The following is a 14,613-nucleotide window of genomic DNA, read 5'->3' as shown; positions in this document are numbered from 1 at the left end:
TAAGCTAAAGCTGAGGAAATAAGAAAGATAGAAAGAGAGGGAGGCAGGGCGGGAAGGAGGGCGGGAGAGCGGGCAGGCAGGCACGGGAAGCTGTTCCTGGATGGATGAACCAAGACTTGCCCAAGTTTCTATTTCTGGTACAACAATCACATGATTTCTGTCTTTGCTTTAATGCAGGGGAAATTTGTATTTCTGAGGTGGTGCTCACACTTAATCTGAAAATACAGGCTCATGGATGAGTGCACAGTTCTTCAACATAAAGGCTATCTTACATCTGCGTGGGTATGAAAGTGACTCATCTGACAACTGGTATCAGTTCACAACAACTAAAAGCATTTTGATCTACAATCAAAGCTGCACACAGCATGACTCTTTATGAACAAATTATTTCTTTCTACTAAAATTAGACTCTGCTGGAATAATTAGAAAAAACTAAATAACAAAAAGTACCTCTGAAGTGGGAGCACTTTCATTTCTCACTTGAGTGGTATGACCTTTTTAAAGCTGATTCACTGGGCTTTTGAGCTATGTGTTTTAAATATAGTAATACCAGTTTATTTTGAGTGCAGCGCTCTGGTGAGAGTTATCACAATGGCCTCATTTTGCCAAGGGGATGGCAATCTTTTCTTGCAGGATTGTGTCATTGTCAAGCTATGTTTTTCTTTTTCCTCCCCTTTTTTGTCAGTTGGTCGGTTATCTGATGTTGTTGCTATATTTACAAGCTCAGATAAAAGCATCATTTTAGCCCCTGATAACAACATTTAAAATGGACACAGGAAGAGTTAAATACAGGTCAAACAGGGACAGAATACCTAATCACTGTGAAGTTCTGCTCTGTTTGCTGTCAAAGAAGCGCAACATGTCCAAATAACCATCACAGTTTCCAGTGTTCCTTTTAGAAGATTGAAGGTTGGAAGTATAAGCTGTAATATTTACACTAAAAGAGTATACATATTACATTTTATTTATTTGGAAATTAACCTCTAAGGTAAATTTTCCTCAGCTGGGGTGGTAAACTCTGATACTTTGAAATTAAAGACAACCAGAAGAGTTTTTTGTTCTCTCACTTCATTTTAACCCACCGGTGTTTCCTATAAATGTTGAGCTCCTCCTTTAATAGATACACTGATGCACTATACACATGGAATGAAGACACAAGAAGCCACTAGTTACAGTAAAAAGCGCTCCTACGTTGAAACAAATGCCCAGACTGACACAGATCAAAACACACGTCACCATTTGAGCGTCTTTGTGCTCATTTTATTTCTTTGTAGTAGTTTTGTGTCTGTTGTTACTCTTGTGATGAACCTTGAAGTGATCTCCAACATCTCCTTTATACCTGGCAGACAGATCAGGTCTGTTGTCAAAATCTGTTTTGTTTTTTTTTCATTTCTGACTTTATGCCAAACTGAATGCTAATCTCTGCCCCAAAGACTTCAACAGTTATCCATGCCTTTATCTCCATCCAGCAGCTGTCTCCTCAGCATCTGCAGCTGGTACAAACTGTAGCTACACATTTTCTAAGAGGATAAAGATGGAGTGATCACATAACACAAGCACTGGCTACTCCCCACAGGCTTCCTGTCCATTTCAGGATTAAATTGAAGATTCTTTCTTTGTTTGTTTTAAAGATTTTAAACGGGTTGGTGCCACCCAAGATCTCTTGCATCATCACATCACAGTTAAGAGCCCCAAAACCAACCAATCAGATAGATTTTGTGGGTTGTTCCTAGAGTCAGGCACAAAAAAAGAGGCGATCAAACCTTCACAGTGACCACTCATAATCTCAAGAGCAGTTTATCTTTTCATATAAAAACTTTTAAGTCACTGGGGGTTGGTATTTAATTCAAGCTTGATATCCTGACTGCATTTTTTATTGTGTTGTAATTTTTTATTCTTAATTTTTTTGTTGTGTTTTTTTATTTTTTTTATTCAGATTTGTCTTTTAGTCGTTGTGCCTTACAGACTGCAATTTTAATGAAACAGCCCTTTGGTTCAACTCTTGTTGCCTTTGAACTAAGTCTACTGGGGTAAGGAAAACCCTGGCTGTTATGCATCTGCCCACAAAAACACTCATCTGACAACTAGGCAGGAAGCCATGCCACTTATGAATGGGAATTTTATGTTACCCTAGTTTGCATTTATAATGTTGCAATGTGCAACATGATGAAAAACATATACCTCGTTCAGGGTCTGCACTGGATGTAAGGGCGCTTGATTCAGTGGGCAATCCCGAAGACCGACGGAAAATGTCGAAAGCCGCGGTGCATGTTGGGAAACTACAAACTGGTCAAACCGCCATCTTTCTATATTGCGAGTTAGTTGGGCAAAATAACAAGCAGTTTCGAATGATTGTTTCTCAAAAAGAAAAAGAACCGCTGAAGCAATTTGATCGGTTGTTGTAAATAACAAGTTTAAAAAGGATCTGGCGCGGCGGAGTTCCTGATATCTTACACATATCAACCATAAGACGCAGTAGTTTGGTGCAAGCGCTCGACTGGTGGAGGTGGTTAACATGGGCCGCTCTCGGAGCCGCAGCTCGTCCCGGTCTAAACACTCCAAAAGCAGCAAGCACAGTAAGAAACGGAGCCGGTCTCGATCACGGTCTAGAGACAGGGAGAGGTCCAAGAAACGGTCCAAGTCCCGAGAATCCAAAAGAAATCGGCGCAGAGATTCTCGCTCCCGGTCCCGGTCCACCACAGCCTCTTCCCGCAGAGACAGAGCAGCCTCGCCGCCGGAGCGCATCGACATCTTTGGCAGGACGCTGAGCAAGAGAAATGCCCTGGACGAGAAGCAAAGGAAGGAGGAGGAGGAAAGAAAGGCCGAGATGGAAAGGCAAAGGAAAATGTGAGTATATTTAATCAATGAGTTGGCGCAAACAAAATTACATAATGTCGCCACTATTAAACTGCAAGATGTGCTAAGCTAATTGCTAGGCTAGCTGCGTTCAGTCGTATAGATAACGTTAGCTCTTTGCACTAGCAAGCTAATGCTATGTGGCTGCAAAAGCATGCTAACGTCAGCTGGTTAGGCTGTACAGGCCCTGACTGCACAGAAACATTGTTGTGCTGTCAGACAGCAGCACCGCAGGGAACAGCTCACCTTCTCAGCTGGATTGCTCCTCAGGTTTGATTCATTCAGAGGAAATTTGGGTTTTAGGATAAAGAACATATGGAAAATTGAATGTTGTACTCTTTTTTTGCACATCATGGAGCTGTTTTGAGCATGACATATTGTGCGGTTTTAGAGTTTCCAATTTTATAAGAACATAGAAACCATATAGTAAACTACCTTTCCTGTTTTTTTCATCACATTATTTTAAACTCAGTGTGCTCTTTATTGCATTGAAAGCCAAACAGTGATCAGTTTTGAGCAGCTCTAGTACACATTTTTGAGTTACAGGCACAGATAAACTTTTTGAGTCATACATAGTCTGACATGAAGTGAAGCATATTACATGTATCAGAACCCTTAACCACTTCACAAACTGTAAGCATGCAGTGTGGCAGGATTGTCGTGTGCAGGTCTGTCAGTTAACCTTCCAGCGTTTTACCTCTATGACATTTACAGATTCAAGCTAGATAGCTCTAACACCAAGTTGGATAACAGGGAAGTAGCTGCTTCAGGAGGTTCTGATAGAAGTAAAGCCCCATCACTGCTGTGTTTTAAAACACCTAACTGCCTGCTTTTCATAATGACTGCAGCTCATTTATTGTCTCCTGGCAGATTCTATCTGTCGGACAGGGAAAGCTGCTATTGTGTAAGTGTGCGTGGTTGCCAGAGGCAAGCAGATACCTGAGATGTGAGCTGCTGCCCCACACCTGGTGTCCTGAGTGACTCTTTTCTAACCTGCTGCTTAATAGCCACAGGGCCACTTAAACAGGCATAGAAATGTAAATATGAAGACACAGAGACTTTTTATATATGGACGGGCCTCCGCTCAATAAAGTCTTTGGTTTCCCAGTGGCTGACAAAATGAAACCAGATCCAGGGAGGGTAGAGTGTGTGTTTACAGTTGTGCCAGGAATGATGTGACAGCACATCTTCCAACTCGTTCTAAGTGCCTGTTCACACTGCAGCTGGAGGGAAAAAAAAGCATTTTCAACAGGTAAACAGAATGACAGGTGATCTCCATCTTTATTAACCCTTCAGGCTGCTGCTGAACAGAACAGGCTTATTCACTGTTGCTGTAGAAAAAGCCAGAATCTCCACACATTTGGGAATGCTCTGACTGCCTTTGGGAAAACACAAGTTGTTTGCCATTTATTGTAGATAATGAGCTTGGTCAAAGGTGTTGTGTACTTGTAGCATGTTGGAGGTTAAAACGTTGCCCAGGCTGTAGTAAACACCTGTTCTTTGCAGGTCTTCATCTTGCCAGGTCAATGCAGCTGCAACAACTTTTACAACTTGGTGACTGCTTGCTCATAGGGAATCCAAAGGCAACTTTAGATTGTTGGGCACTCTGTTTAAAATTTGTAAGCTGACTTTGTAAAGTGCTGTGAGATGACATGTTGTGAATTTGCGCTGTATAAGTAAAACTGAATCAAATTCTGTTGTTGTCTTGCCACTCACCAGTGTGCACGTTTCCTAGGCAGTAGCACTATGTGCATTTTAGACTGGCTGATATAGAGTGACATGATGAACTTCTTTGCTGAATCAAATTCCTTTTGTTCTTGTTTTAGTGTTTTTTTTATTACGTTTGCTATATGAGCACATCATCTTTTGGATAAATAAGCTCATATTTCATAAAAACCTTCCCTCCTGATATCTTTTCTTATGCACCATCATCCAGCCGGCAGCAGGAAATCGAGGAGAAACTAATCGAAGAGGAGACAGCACGGCGAGTGGAGGAGCTGGTGGCTAAGCGGGTGGAAGAGGAGTTGGAGAAGCGGAAGGATGAGATCGAGCGGGAGGTGCTACGGCGTGTCGAGGAGGCGAAGCGCATCATGGAGCGGCAGCTGCTGGAGGAGCTGGAGAGGCAGCGGCAGGCCGAGCTGGCAGCGCAGAAGGCCAGAGAGGTAACGCTCGGTCGTTTGGAACGCAGCCTCTCTATTCCCTCCACTCCTCCCCAACCTCTTACGCCCCCGTCCCCATTTCCCCCTATTCACCCACTCTGACTGGTGCCTGTCTACGGAACATGTTGGGACAAGGGATGGAGCCCCTCTCTTATTTTACTTTTCAGAAAGTAACCCAGCCATGGCACAAGTTTCACTGCAGGGAAAGGAGATGCAGAGCCTGGAAGAGGCCATCTTGCAGAGAAATAATGTGTTAAAGAGTAGAGGTTTTTTTTGTGAATTTGTCAACATATACAACAAGGTAGAGCGCAAAGGGAACCATGCCAGTCTGAGTATCTCTTAACTAGTCAACCAATCTAGCATAGTCTATCTACTGAGCTGTATCTATACAAGTTCCTAATGTCCTTGTTAAATAAAAATTAGCCGTCAATGTAACTAATTTACTATTTTTATGGTCATTTCTCACAATTGCAAATACGGGACATTAGGTTGATCATACATTAAAGTTCAGTTATGCAGTGGACAAAATGACTACAAATGAATCAGAATACAGAAACTTGTGTACCTTATTTTGTTTGAGCCGCTTCCAGGTTAGCTAGAAGCTAGACGTAATGGAAGTTGTATTTCTAACAGCATCGGCATAGTTGGAGTTTGAATTGACAATTAAGGCTTCAAGGGTTGTAATTATTGACTCTTTGAGGGGTTTCCTAACTTGCGCGTGAGAGTTTTACCATGGCAGGGCTACCACAAATGTACGGATCTTTTTCATCATTATTTTTTCTCTGGTTCGTTTAAATCTTTTAATTTTATGTGTGTAAGCATCTCTGTTGTTTAGTTATAAGGACTTTTCATTTTTTAAGATGATGCTTCTGTTTTATAGTCACTGTCTTTGTCTATCACCGGCCATTTTTAAAAAAAATCTTAGCTTTTATTAAATGCCAAAAATTCTTTTTGAAAATTCCTATTTCATACTTTCCAATGTATCAGATGAGGCAGCTTTTAGGTCAAGTTGTAATCAAGCTGGATCCTGTTATGGCCTTTTATTATGCAGTTTTCAGATGAACCTTCCCAGGCTCCCCTACACTTAGAACTCTGCTTTTTTCATTCTTTTTAGAGATTATAGTGGACAGCTGTCTGACAAACCCTGTGCCCACCTCCCCAGGCATCATTAGGAAAAAGGGCGTTTGTTTACGCTACAGTAATAATGTATTGGGAATGAGAGGGACAGCTAAAGCTTAGTGACCCTGACTTGTACAGGGAGCAGCCATTGGCTTGGTACTAATAGGTTGAGAAATGTAGTCCGAGCATGCCTCCTTTACGTAGTTGGATATCTTCAGTCACAACTGTCCTGCCTTCTGCTCTGTCGCTACTACTCTGCTCTTTCTAGATCTCCCATTCTCTGTCTTAAACACTGTTTACCTACAGGACTGGTAGGATTAGCAAGACTCTTCTTGAAAAACCAAAAGGTCAAGGTCTGCCTTGACATGTTTAGCTGAATAAGAGTCAAGGCAAGACCCCAGTCCACGCTTTACTCTTAGTAGGAGTTAATGAAACATGAGAGGAGATTTTCTGTCTCTGTTACTCTCAGACTTAAGTCACATTTGATGTGTAGAAATGTTAATCACATTTGTTTAATTCACAGACAGTTTGTCCTGTACAGGTTTTCTGTACCATCCCCCCTACCTGCTCTTTTAACAGTCCTTGTTTTGAGAATCTTCTATTAGATGGCATCTGCTCTGGGATACATAATGATGGACAACTACGTTTCCTGTTTGACAAGGTTAACTACCTTTGAGCTAACCTTCATCTGTTTATATATATCTTTTTTTTTTTCTTTTCTAATATTCATTATTTAATACAATTGAAGACCTTTTCTCCCTAGACAAACGAATGTGCTGTGTTTTGTACTCATGACTTGCTTCTTCTGTAGGGCTGCTGCTAAGTTTGATATTGTTATTTGTAAATACATTTGTGTTGTTTTTATTTTGGAAACACAACTCACCACCTTCCTAACTAGCACTTGACCTGAGCTGGCCTGCAGCCTTTCAGCTCACCCGTGACTTGTGTCCTGTACTGTAAGTGTACCGTGGTCCGGTCCTCCTCGAACACACACAGACACCACTTTGTACTGTACTCTCCTTCACCCTGCTATCAACTCAGTGGGGACTGAGCCACTCTAACGCAAAGGAAAACAAACAAAACAAATGAATGCGAGCTGCGGCTGCAGGCGCAGGCTAAGCAGTCAGAGATCAGAGTTATAAAGAGGAATGCCGCGGGTGTGTATGGCAGAGTCCCCCATACCTACCTACCCACCCACCCACCCCAGGAGCGCTTCTCTGTCTCTGCAGGGGCCACACAGTCCGGACGAGACAGTAAATATTCAACCGTTTAATGCCGAATGCTTTCACCAGTTGTGTAGGTACACAGGCAAGGAAAATGCGTAGGTATACGTACATTGGTGAGCCAAAATTATTCCCTCCTTTATTTGTATCCTTTTTTTCTCTTGCTTATAATGATGTTAAAAAATTGCATTTTCTTCTAGACTGTGTTGTCTGTCATTTATATCTGTCTTCTATTTATGAGTGTGATGAGTGGGTTTCTCATTTTTTGAATTTTTATCTTAAGATTTTAATGTCTATCACAATAATGCAGTGAGTGCCTTAGGTGTAGCTTAGCTTTTATTTTTCCAATGAGGGTATTACCAGCAGTAGAGGGAGGGGGAAAAAAACATAGTTCATTTTCCCCCCACAGTACCTTTATGCTTTTTGCTGCATCTATGTATTTTTAAAAGAATTCAGGCTGACTGCAAAGAATGCCACAGTGTGGTCATGTGCGAGAGGCTAGACAAACTTCTCTGTGGTGTAATGAGTTACTTGTGTTACTTGTGTGTGTTTGTGAATGCTTGCTGGTGGTGACTGTATCTGTAACAATTAGATGGCGAGTGTGTAAGTATGCACAAAGGCTTTGTGGCCTGTTCGTGCGCTAACATGGCACTGTGTCACCCATCTAGGAGGAAGAAAAATCTAAGCGGGAGGAGCTGGAAAAAATCCTGGAGGAGAATAACCGCAAGATTGCCGAGGCTCAGGCCAAGCTGGTACGCCCTGCTCTCAGAGTGGCAGCACTCTTGCTTTTTCACCTTCACCTCTTATTAGATGCATTTTTCCAATTTCTGTCAAAGTTATAACTCAGTTGAGCAGCTTTTGCATGCTGCCTTGATGGCATACTAAACGACTAGCGCTACTTTTTCTCACACTACACTTTGATATTGTCAGAAACTTTGAAACCCAGCAATTTTTAAGTGGATAGGAGCATTATTTGTATTTCACATTTTTGTTGAAATATTACTGATCAAATTTCCTGTGCACACATCTGCTTTATGTGCTTTGTTATGTCAGTTTTGAACAGTTGCAAATCTGTACTGAGCAGGACTTTAAGGCTGTCACCATAACTTAACATTACTGAATAACTTAATAGTCCTTTGGCAGGGGACTGCTGCTATTGGGTAGCTTAGAATTGATGGTTATCAGCTGTGGTTAACAAGCCAGAAGGCTTTTTTTCCTCCTGTTGGCTACATAAGCTTCAGTCTAAATAATTTGTAAACCAGAACTTATTTGATTCAGACTTGAGTTGTACAAGCTGAGACGATACTAAAGTGCTGCACATAGACAAGGGGAGTAAAGCAGACACTGTAATGCTGGATCTTCTGAGAGGACAAGGATAAATGCCAGCAGTTTGTAGGCTTTAAGGTTTTAAGTATATTGTTTCCTTGCCTTGTCTGACCTTGTTTTTGCTGTTGCTCAACAGGCTGAGGAGCAGTTGCGTATTGTGGAGGAGCAGAGAAAGATCCATGAGGAGCGCATGAAGCTGGAGCAGGACCGTCAGAGGCAGCAGAAGGAAGAGCAGAAAATTATCCTCGGCAAGGGCAAGTCCAGGCCCAAGCTCTCCTTCTCCCTCAAGGCCACCGAATGACACTGGTCCCTCTTCGTCGACATGTCACACCCTGCCTTCATCCCCATCCAGCTTCTCTTTTTCATTCTGCCCCACTCCTCCTCCTCCTCTGTGGAATGCTCGCTTCGTTTTGGAAGTGCTAAAGGAAGGCCGAGGAAAGGGGCACAACCCAGTGTGTTTAACTCGCTTGTTCCTGTGAAGGCCCACGTTGTCCCTCCCGGTCTTGAAGAGGAGGCAGCTCTTCGCCCTTGAGGAACTGGTCTGCTCTCTCCATCCTTTGTCACGCCCACTGCACAGATGACTCTTGTTTGTGCTTTATTTTTTCGGTTTTATTTTCATTTTTAGGGAACTTGAACTTTTGATGTAGAATGCTGTAACATGTCCTTTGCCCCCTAAGTCTTAACTCTGGTGTATCAGTGAGCAGCTGTGCGCCTGTGCTCTTCATATGCGTCTTCACAGCCAGCAAACTACAACAGAATGCTAGTCCTGATAGAGAAGCGTATGTGTGACTTTGTCTAGTTTAGCATAGTGTGAAAACTCATGTGCAGCTTGGGAGTTAGCCTGTGGTTATCCTGTTTTTCTTTTTTTAAAAATTAAGACTCCCAAAGAGGCTGACGCAGTGTTAACAAATCACTGCACAGCCTTTAAAAGCACAGTTAACTTCCCGTCCAGCTAACAAGTTTGTGTCTTCCATAATTGTTTTGCCCATATGCCGTGTACACCATATAAACCTGCAGCTTCTTTCCTCTCTGCTTCATCTTTGTCTGCCACATGTGTAGTTTCATTTCTAAATGACATTGCAGCATGTTGTCCTGAAGGAAAACTTAAAGCTCTTGTTAGATTTAAAGCCACTGCAGTGCAGGTGAACTCAGCTCCGATTCCCAAGCTGCCCGTGATTTAACCACAAACCTACAACAGGATATGTGTCGTCTCTGATAAGGGGGCCTATGGGTAAAGGAGGAGAGAGGGCATTTCCTGTATGATGTAATGTTATTAGCCTTGCTGTGATGTGCTGACTCCCACTCTCCCTCCTCCCACAAGTCAAGATTGTGTTATGACAATGATCCATGATTATAAAACAAAAAGTCACAGTAATGGTAAGCTTTGTTCTGCCAGACTGAATTGTACAAAAGCAGCTGACCACCGGTCCATGTTCTGTTCCTCAGTTATGTCAATGTAAATTAACTGGGTAAGGCATCTCATTTGGCAAGTCTTGATTCGTAGAGGATGCACAAGTTCAGGTAAGACAAGGTTTGAGGTCAGTGTGAGCGCGCGCCTGTGTGTATGTGTGTGTGTGTGTGTGTGGGTGGGAGAGTGTGTGTCTGTGTGTGGTTGTGACTGACGGACTGACCTCAGGTAGGTATAATGACTTTTTGTTATGTTGTGAGATCTTGAATTTGTCATGTAATTTCCCCCAATTGTCAAGGGACTGAACAGATTAATAAATTCATTGAATGCTGACATGTGTGATGCTCCTAATTTACTCACTGCAGTTATTCATCAACTGGAAGTTTTAAGGAAGACGCGTAGAAGAAACCCACCTGAACTTGGTCTATCTGGCGTTCACTTGCTGTTTGGCATGGCCTTAATTCAAACTGAAGACACTTTACACAGTCATCTTAAATAAGCAGTGTGACCTGATCAATGACACATTTTAATGGCATTACTGGCACCGTCTTGAGGTTTGTCAGCGGGTTATTGCACACTGCGATCCATTTTCTACCCTTGAGCCGTGCAGGACCAATACATCAATGTCAAGTTAACTAAATCCCTGTAATAACATTGCCTAATTAGTTGGCAGCTCCAGTTTGAGAATTCTGCAGCTGCTGGTTCGTTTCCAGCATGTGAAGGCTGACGTGACAAAGACTGAGATCATTACAAACTGACTGGGTTCAAGCAGGCACGGCCTCACTCTCAGATTCACCAGATTAAAGAGGATGATAAATCACCTTAACAATTTACACCCAGCTTTTAGTACTGTTTGGAAACAGTTTAACTGGCAAAAACCTGACTGATGAATCCAATTTTAAATGTCAACTACGGCCACGTGTAAGGGTAAAGGTGAAGCAACGATGGATGAAAACATTAATGTCTAATGTGTTGAATTACTACACTCTTTACATTCTGGAGCCTGCATTAGAGAAACAACACTGATTGTCTTGTGGCCATTATGCTCTACAAACCCCAAAAAGCAGTACCGAGGGAAAAAGTAAGTTAAAACCCCAGCCTGACTTTTTGACATTTTACCCTGCCATGTTAATAACACTATGCTGTAGAAATGTGTAGTTTTTGGCAAGTCAAATCACCCTTTATTTATATAGGCCTAGGACATTTAAACAACAGCCCCTGAGCCAAAGAGTAGAAAAATAAGATTGCTATTCCAAATTTACCTACCAGGTTTAAATATAAGGGTTAAAAACCTACATTATTATTATTATGTATGTTTACCTGGGTGACTTAAACATTTATACAAACACAAATGTATCTGACTAATTTTAAATATTAAGGATGATCCTACAACATTATATACAGACCTTGTACACATTAGCCTATGCTGAGGTTAAGAACCTACAATACTTTCACAAATTACCCAACTGATTGAAAACAAACTCCAGCAGAGCCAGGCTCTGGTAGGGAGGCTGTCTGACTTGACTGGTTAGAGTGAGAGTAAAGGTGTTAATAGACATTTTTAAATGACACCATATTTAAACAAAAACTGGAGCTGAATTTGAGCATAAATAACTAGGGAGTGGGACTTTTAGCTATATACCCTTTTTATTTTATATGTATTTATTTATTTATTTTACTGTTTGTTGTATTTTAAGAAATCTGTTTTTGCCCCAACATGGCATTGACAAGGTTTTTTAGATAACACAAATAAAGTAGACGTTAAATCTAAAGCTATATATAAATAGTTAATAGAGGCGAGCTTACCAGAGCAGCAGTACCTGCTGTTCAGCTGCCTTTGGTGAGAATACCAGATGCCCTTATGTTATATATGTCAATGTTTTCAATTTAGGATAAATTCAGCTTTTAGTTTCATATGCAAGACTGCAACAAAACCATCTCTTCTTTAAACCTTGCTGTTGTAGTAGTGTTAGGTGTAGGCTGCCTATCTAGTGACTATTAAGTGAACCTGTCGGAACATGTCTCTGGTAATAGTGTTAATGTCTGTTTTTTGTTTTTTTTCCTCCCCCCACTGTTCATGGCAAATAAATAGCCTATGATACACTGGAAATAACAAGAATAAAACTTTAATTTTACAGCCAAACTGCCTTCATTTTAGAATTTGGCTAAAACTAAAATGTTTAGTTTCTTTTAGGAAGTCTTTTGAACTTTATAAGGCAGAAGCTTATTTATCTGGCATTCTCTATTACTAATACTGACTCCACCAACTATGTGACCCGCATGTCACACACCAACGCCCGTGAGAAATACGGTTAAAAGAAAGCGGAATGTCCTTACTGTACCGCGGGGACAGCCACCGCAGCCCCCGGTGCCTGGCGGTCCGCCCCGGTGCGCTCTGCCGCGGCCTGAGCGCTGCTCTCAGCCCCTCTGATGCCCGCGTTATCCGGCTGTGCAGGGAGCTGCTGTGTCACTGGAACACGGAGATGTTTCAGGGACCAAATGGCAGCTTCAAAGTTCTTTTAAGTTTGTGTTATTGTTTTCTTTATAGTGAAATAAATATGGATGCTTGGTTAAAAACAATAACCTTATTTTCTTCCTGAAAGATAGGAATAATATGAAAAACGGAGGGTCTTATGTTTGATGGTAAGTTTATTTAAATGTCTGGAGAAGAGATATGAGAGCTGGGTGAGGGCATGCAGGACACCCACCAGGTCTTGGAGGTGTTTAGACCCTCAGTCACGCAGATCGGCGTCTTTATAATAAAATCACTTTGAATTGGTCGTCACGTTCTAAACTTTGCAGTACTTTTTGCATTAACTCAACATTGTTTATTTTTTTCCCCAATTATTATAATTTAATCTACTTTATCTTCTGACACTGTAACAACAGTTTCAGTCCTGTCCAGGCTGTCTTTAGGTTTGATTGTGTCAAACTCACAGATTTACAGTTTAAGTGTGTTTCCACCTAATTGAGACACATGGGAGAGCAAAGGAGGAGATTTATAAAGAAAGACAATTAATTTGCAGGTTTGTCACGCAAACAAAAACCTAAATATACGGTTACAGCAAAAAATTTAATAAAATTATATCGACTGAGCTCAAACCTAAATGATTAGATTTTTAAAAATAATTAAGGAAAGAAAATGATAATAATAAAAACAATTTAAAAAAAAAAAAACCTGCCACTTTCCTTCTATATAGTTTTACAACATTGTGTGCATTAAATAACGACTGAGCACTACAGATTTTTATTTTTTTTCCCCTCTATAGTGTAAAACATTAATTAAAGGTACCGTGGGGGCCGCAGTCTCACAGGAAGCGTTTGTTCTTCTAATGCACTGATTGAGTTTTCTTTTAACGCGTCTTACAATTCAATTAACGTGACTTAACACACGCTGCAATAAACACCAAGTGTTTGCTGTGAGCCTCTGTGTTTATTCCGTGAAGGAGAAGAGAGGGTCAGCGCTCGGACTCCTCGGTTAAGTGTCCGCTGTTAGATCAGCCATCAGCTCAGCAAACAGCCTCGATCCGCAGCAGCAGCAGCAGCAGTCTGGAGGGAAAAGAAAGGAAGAAGGAAAAAAGAAGGAAAAAAACACAGACCTGATCGAATCAAGTCGTAAAACGTGTGAAAACTTTACACGTGCAATCGGAGAGCTGTGATATACAGCTGTCAGAAGTGTGTGTGTGTGTGTGAGAAAGAGAGCGCGCGCTCATTAAATTAGAGGCTGTTTACTAGAAGTCTAGTTGACTGTTTGCTGGTGTGAATGTGTGCCGTTGCTATTAAGAAAATACTACAGTGAACTATGTTTTGAGGGTTAATAATGCTGCGCAGTTGAATGTCGGATTATGTTAGTAGGCTAATAATCAAAATAATGTTCATTAACGTATAGTGGAAAGAGTGCCGAGTCTTTATTGAATTCGAAAAACCTCAAGAAACGTGTACATTTCCCTTTAAATCTCTTTCTCTGCTAGAAAACAACGTGAATTAAAAGTTATTTGTTTAAAAAAAAAAAAAAAAAAATTTAGTATAATTTAGGTGTAAAATGAAAGAGAATTCCTGCTAACTTCCTTGTGCTGACCCTCCTGTGGTTTTTCCGCTAGTGGGCGCTCTTGCCTTTCGGATGAACTGGAGCTGCGCTGCTGCTGCTGCTGCTGCCCGGTGCTCCACCACAGTCCTCTACCAGCCCTATAGGAGCCAATGTGTTCTCCTTCTCTTCATTATGGGACTTCCGCAATTAATGTAATGCTTTTCAGGAGTAAAAACCGCCATTATTTTACAAGAAGTCTGGTCTGCTCAGTTAACGAGAGATATTATTTTTTAACTGTACATAATCATTTTCGCCTTGTTGCACAAATAAAGCTTATGTGAAGAAGTGTTTTATTATGACAAAAAAACTGACATGAATTCTGCTCATAGTTGGTTTTCTCCACCTGCCTGTTGATAAAAGTAGAATTCAGCCATAGTTGTTCTTCCATTAGTCACCCTATTGAACCAGTTGCCCTCCTTGACTGACAGCAGAGCT

General features: G+C 41.3%; 1 protein-coding gene across 1 annotated transcript; it reads left to right on the top strand.

The window, feature by feature from the left end:
* Positions 1–2,269: 2,269 nt before the first annotated feature.
* On the top strand, positions 2,270–10,424 carry LOC103355895 (arginine and glutamate-rich protein 1-B). Its single transcript, XM_008279846.1, has 4 exons — positions 2,270–2,847; positions 4,793–5,018; positions 8,026–8,109; positions 8,820–10,424. Exons 1-4 carry the CDS (start codon positions 2,516–2,518, stop codon positions 8,982–8,984), a joined length of 807 nt encoding a protein of 268 aa, XP_008278068.1. The 5' UTR covers positions 2,270–2,515; the 3' UTR covers positions 8,985–10,424.
* The last annotated feature ends 4,189 nt before the right edge of the window (positions 10,425–14,613 follow it).

The sequence above is a fragment of the Stegastes partitus genome, unplaced genomic scaffold (assembly GCF_000690725.1).
Source record: "Stegastes partitus isolate 25-593 unplaced genomic scaffold, Stegastes_partitus-1.0.2 Scaffold172, whole genome shotgun sequence".
Classification (NCBI taxonomy): domain Eukaryota; kingdom Metazoa; phylum Chordata; class Actinopteri; family Pomacentridae; genus Stegastes; species Stegastes partitus.
Note: the sequence above shows the minus strand (reverse complement) of the source record. Positions and strands in the feature narration are given on the sequence as shown.

Coding starts and splice junctions, on each gene's coding strand:
- LOC103355895 (XM_008279846.1), top strand. CDS start 2,516: ATGGGCCGCTCTCGGAGCCGCAGCTCGTCCCGGTCTAAACACTCCAAA. Junction 2,848..4,792: donor ATGGAAAGGCAAAGGAAAAT/GTGAGTATATTT, acceptor ACCATCATCCAG/CCGGCAGCAGGAAATCGAGG. Junction 5,019..8,025: donor CAGCGCAGAAGGCCAGAGAG/GTAACGCTCGGT, acceptor TCACCCATCTAG/GAGGAAGAAAAATCTAAGCG.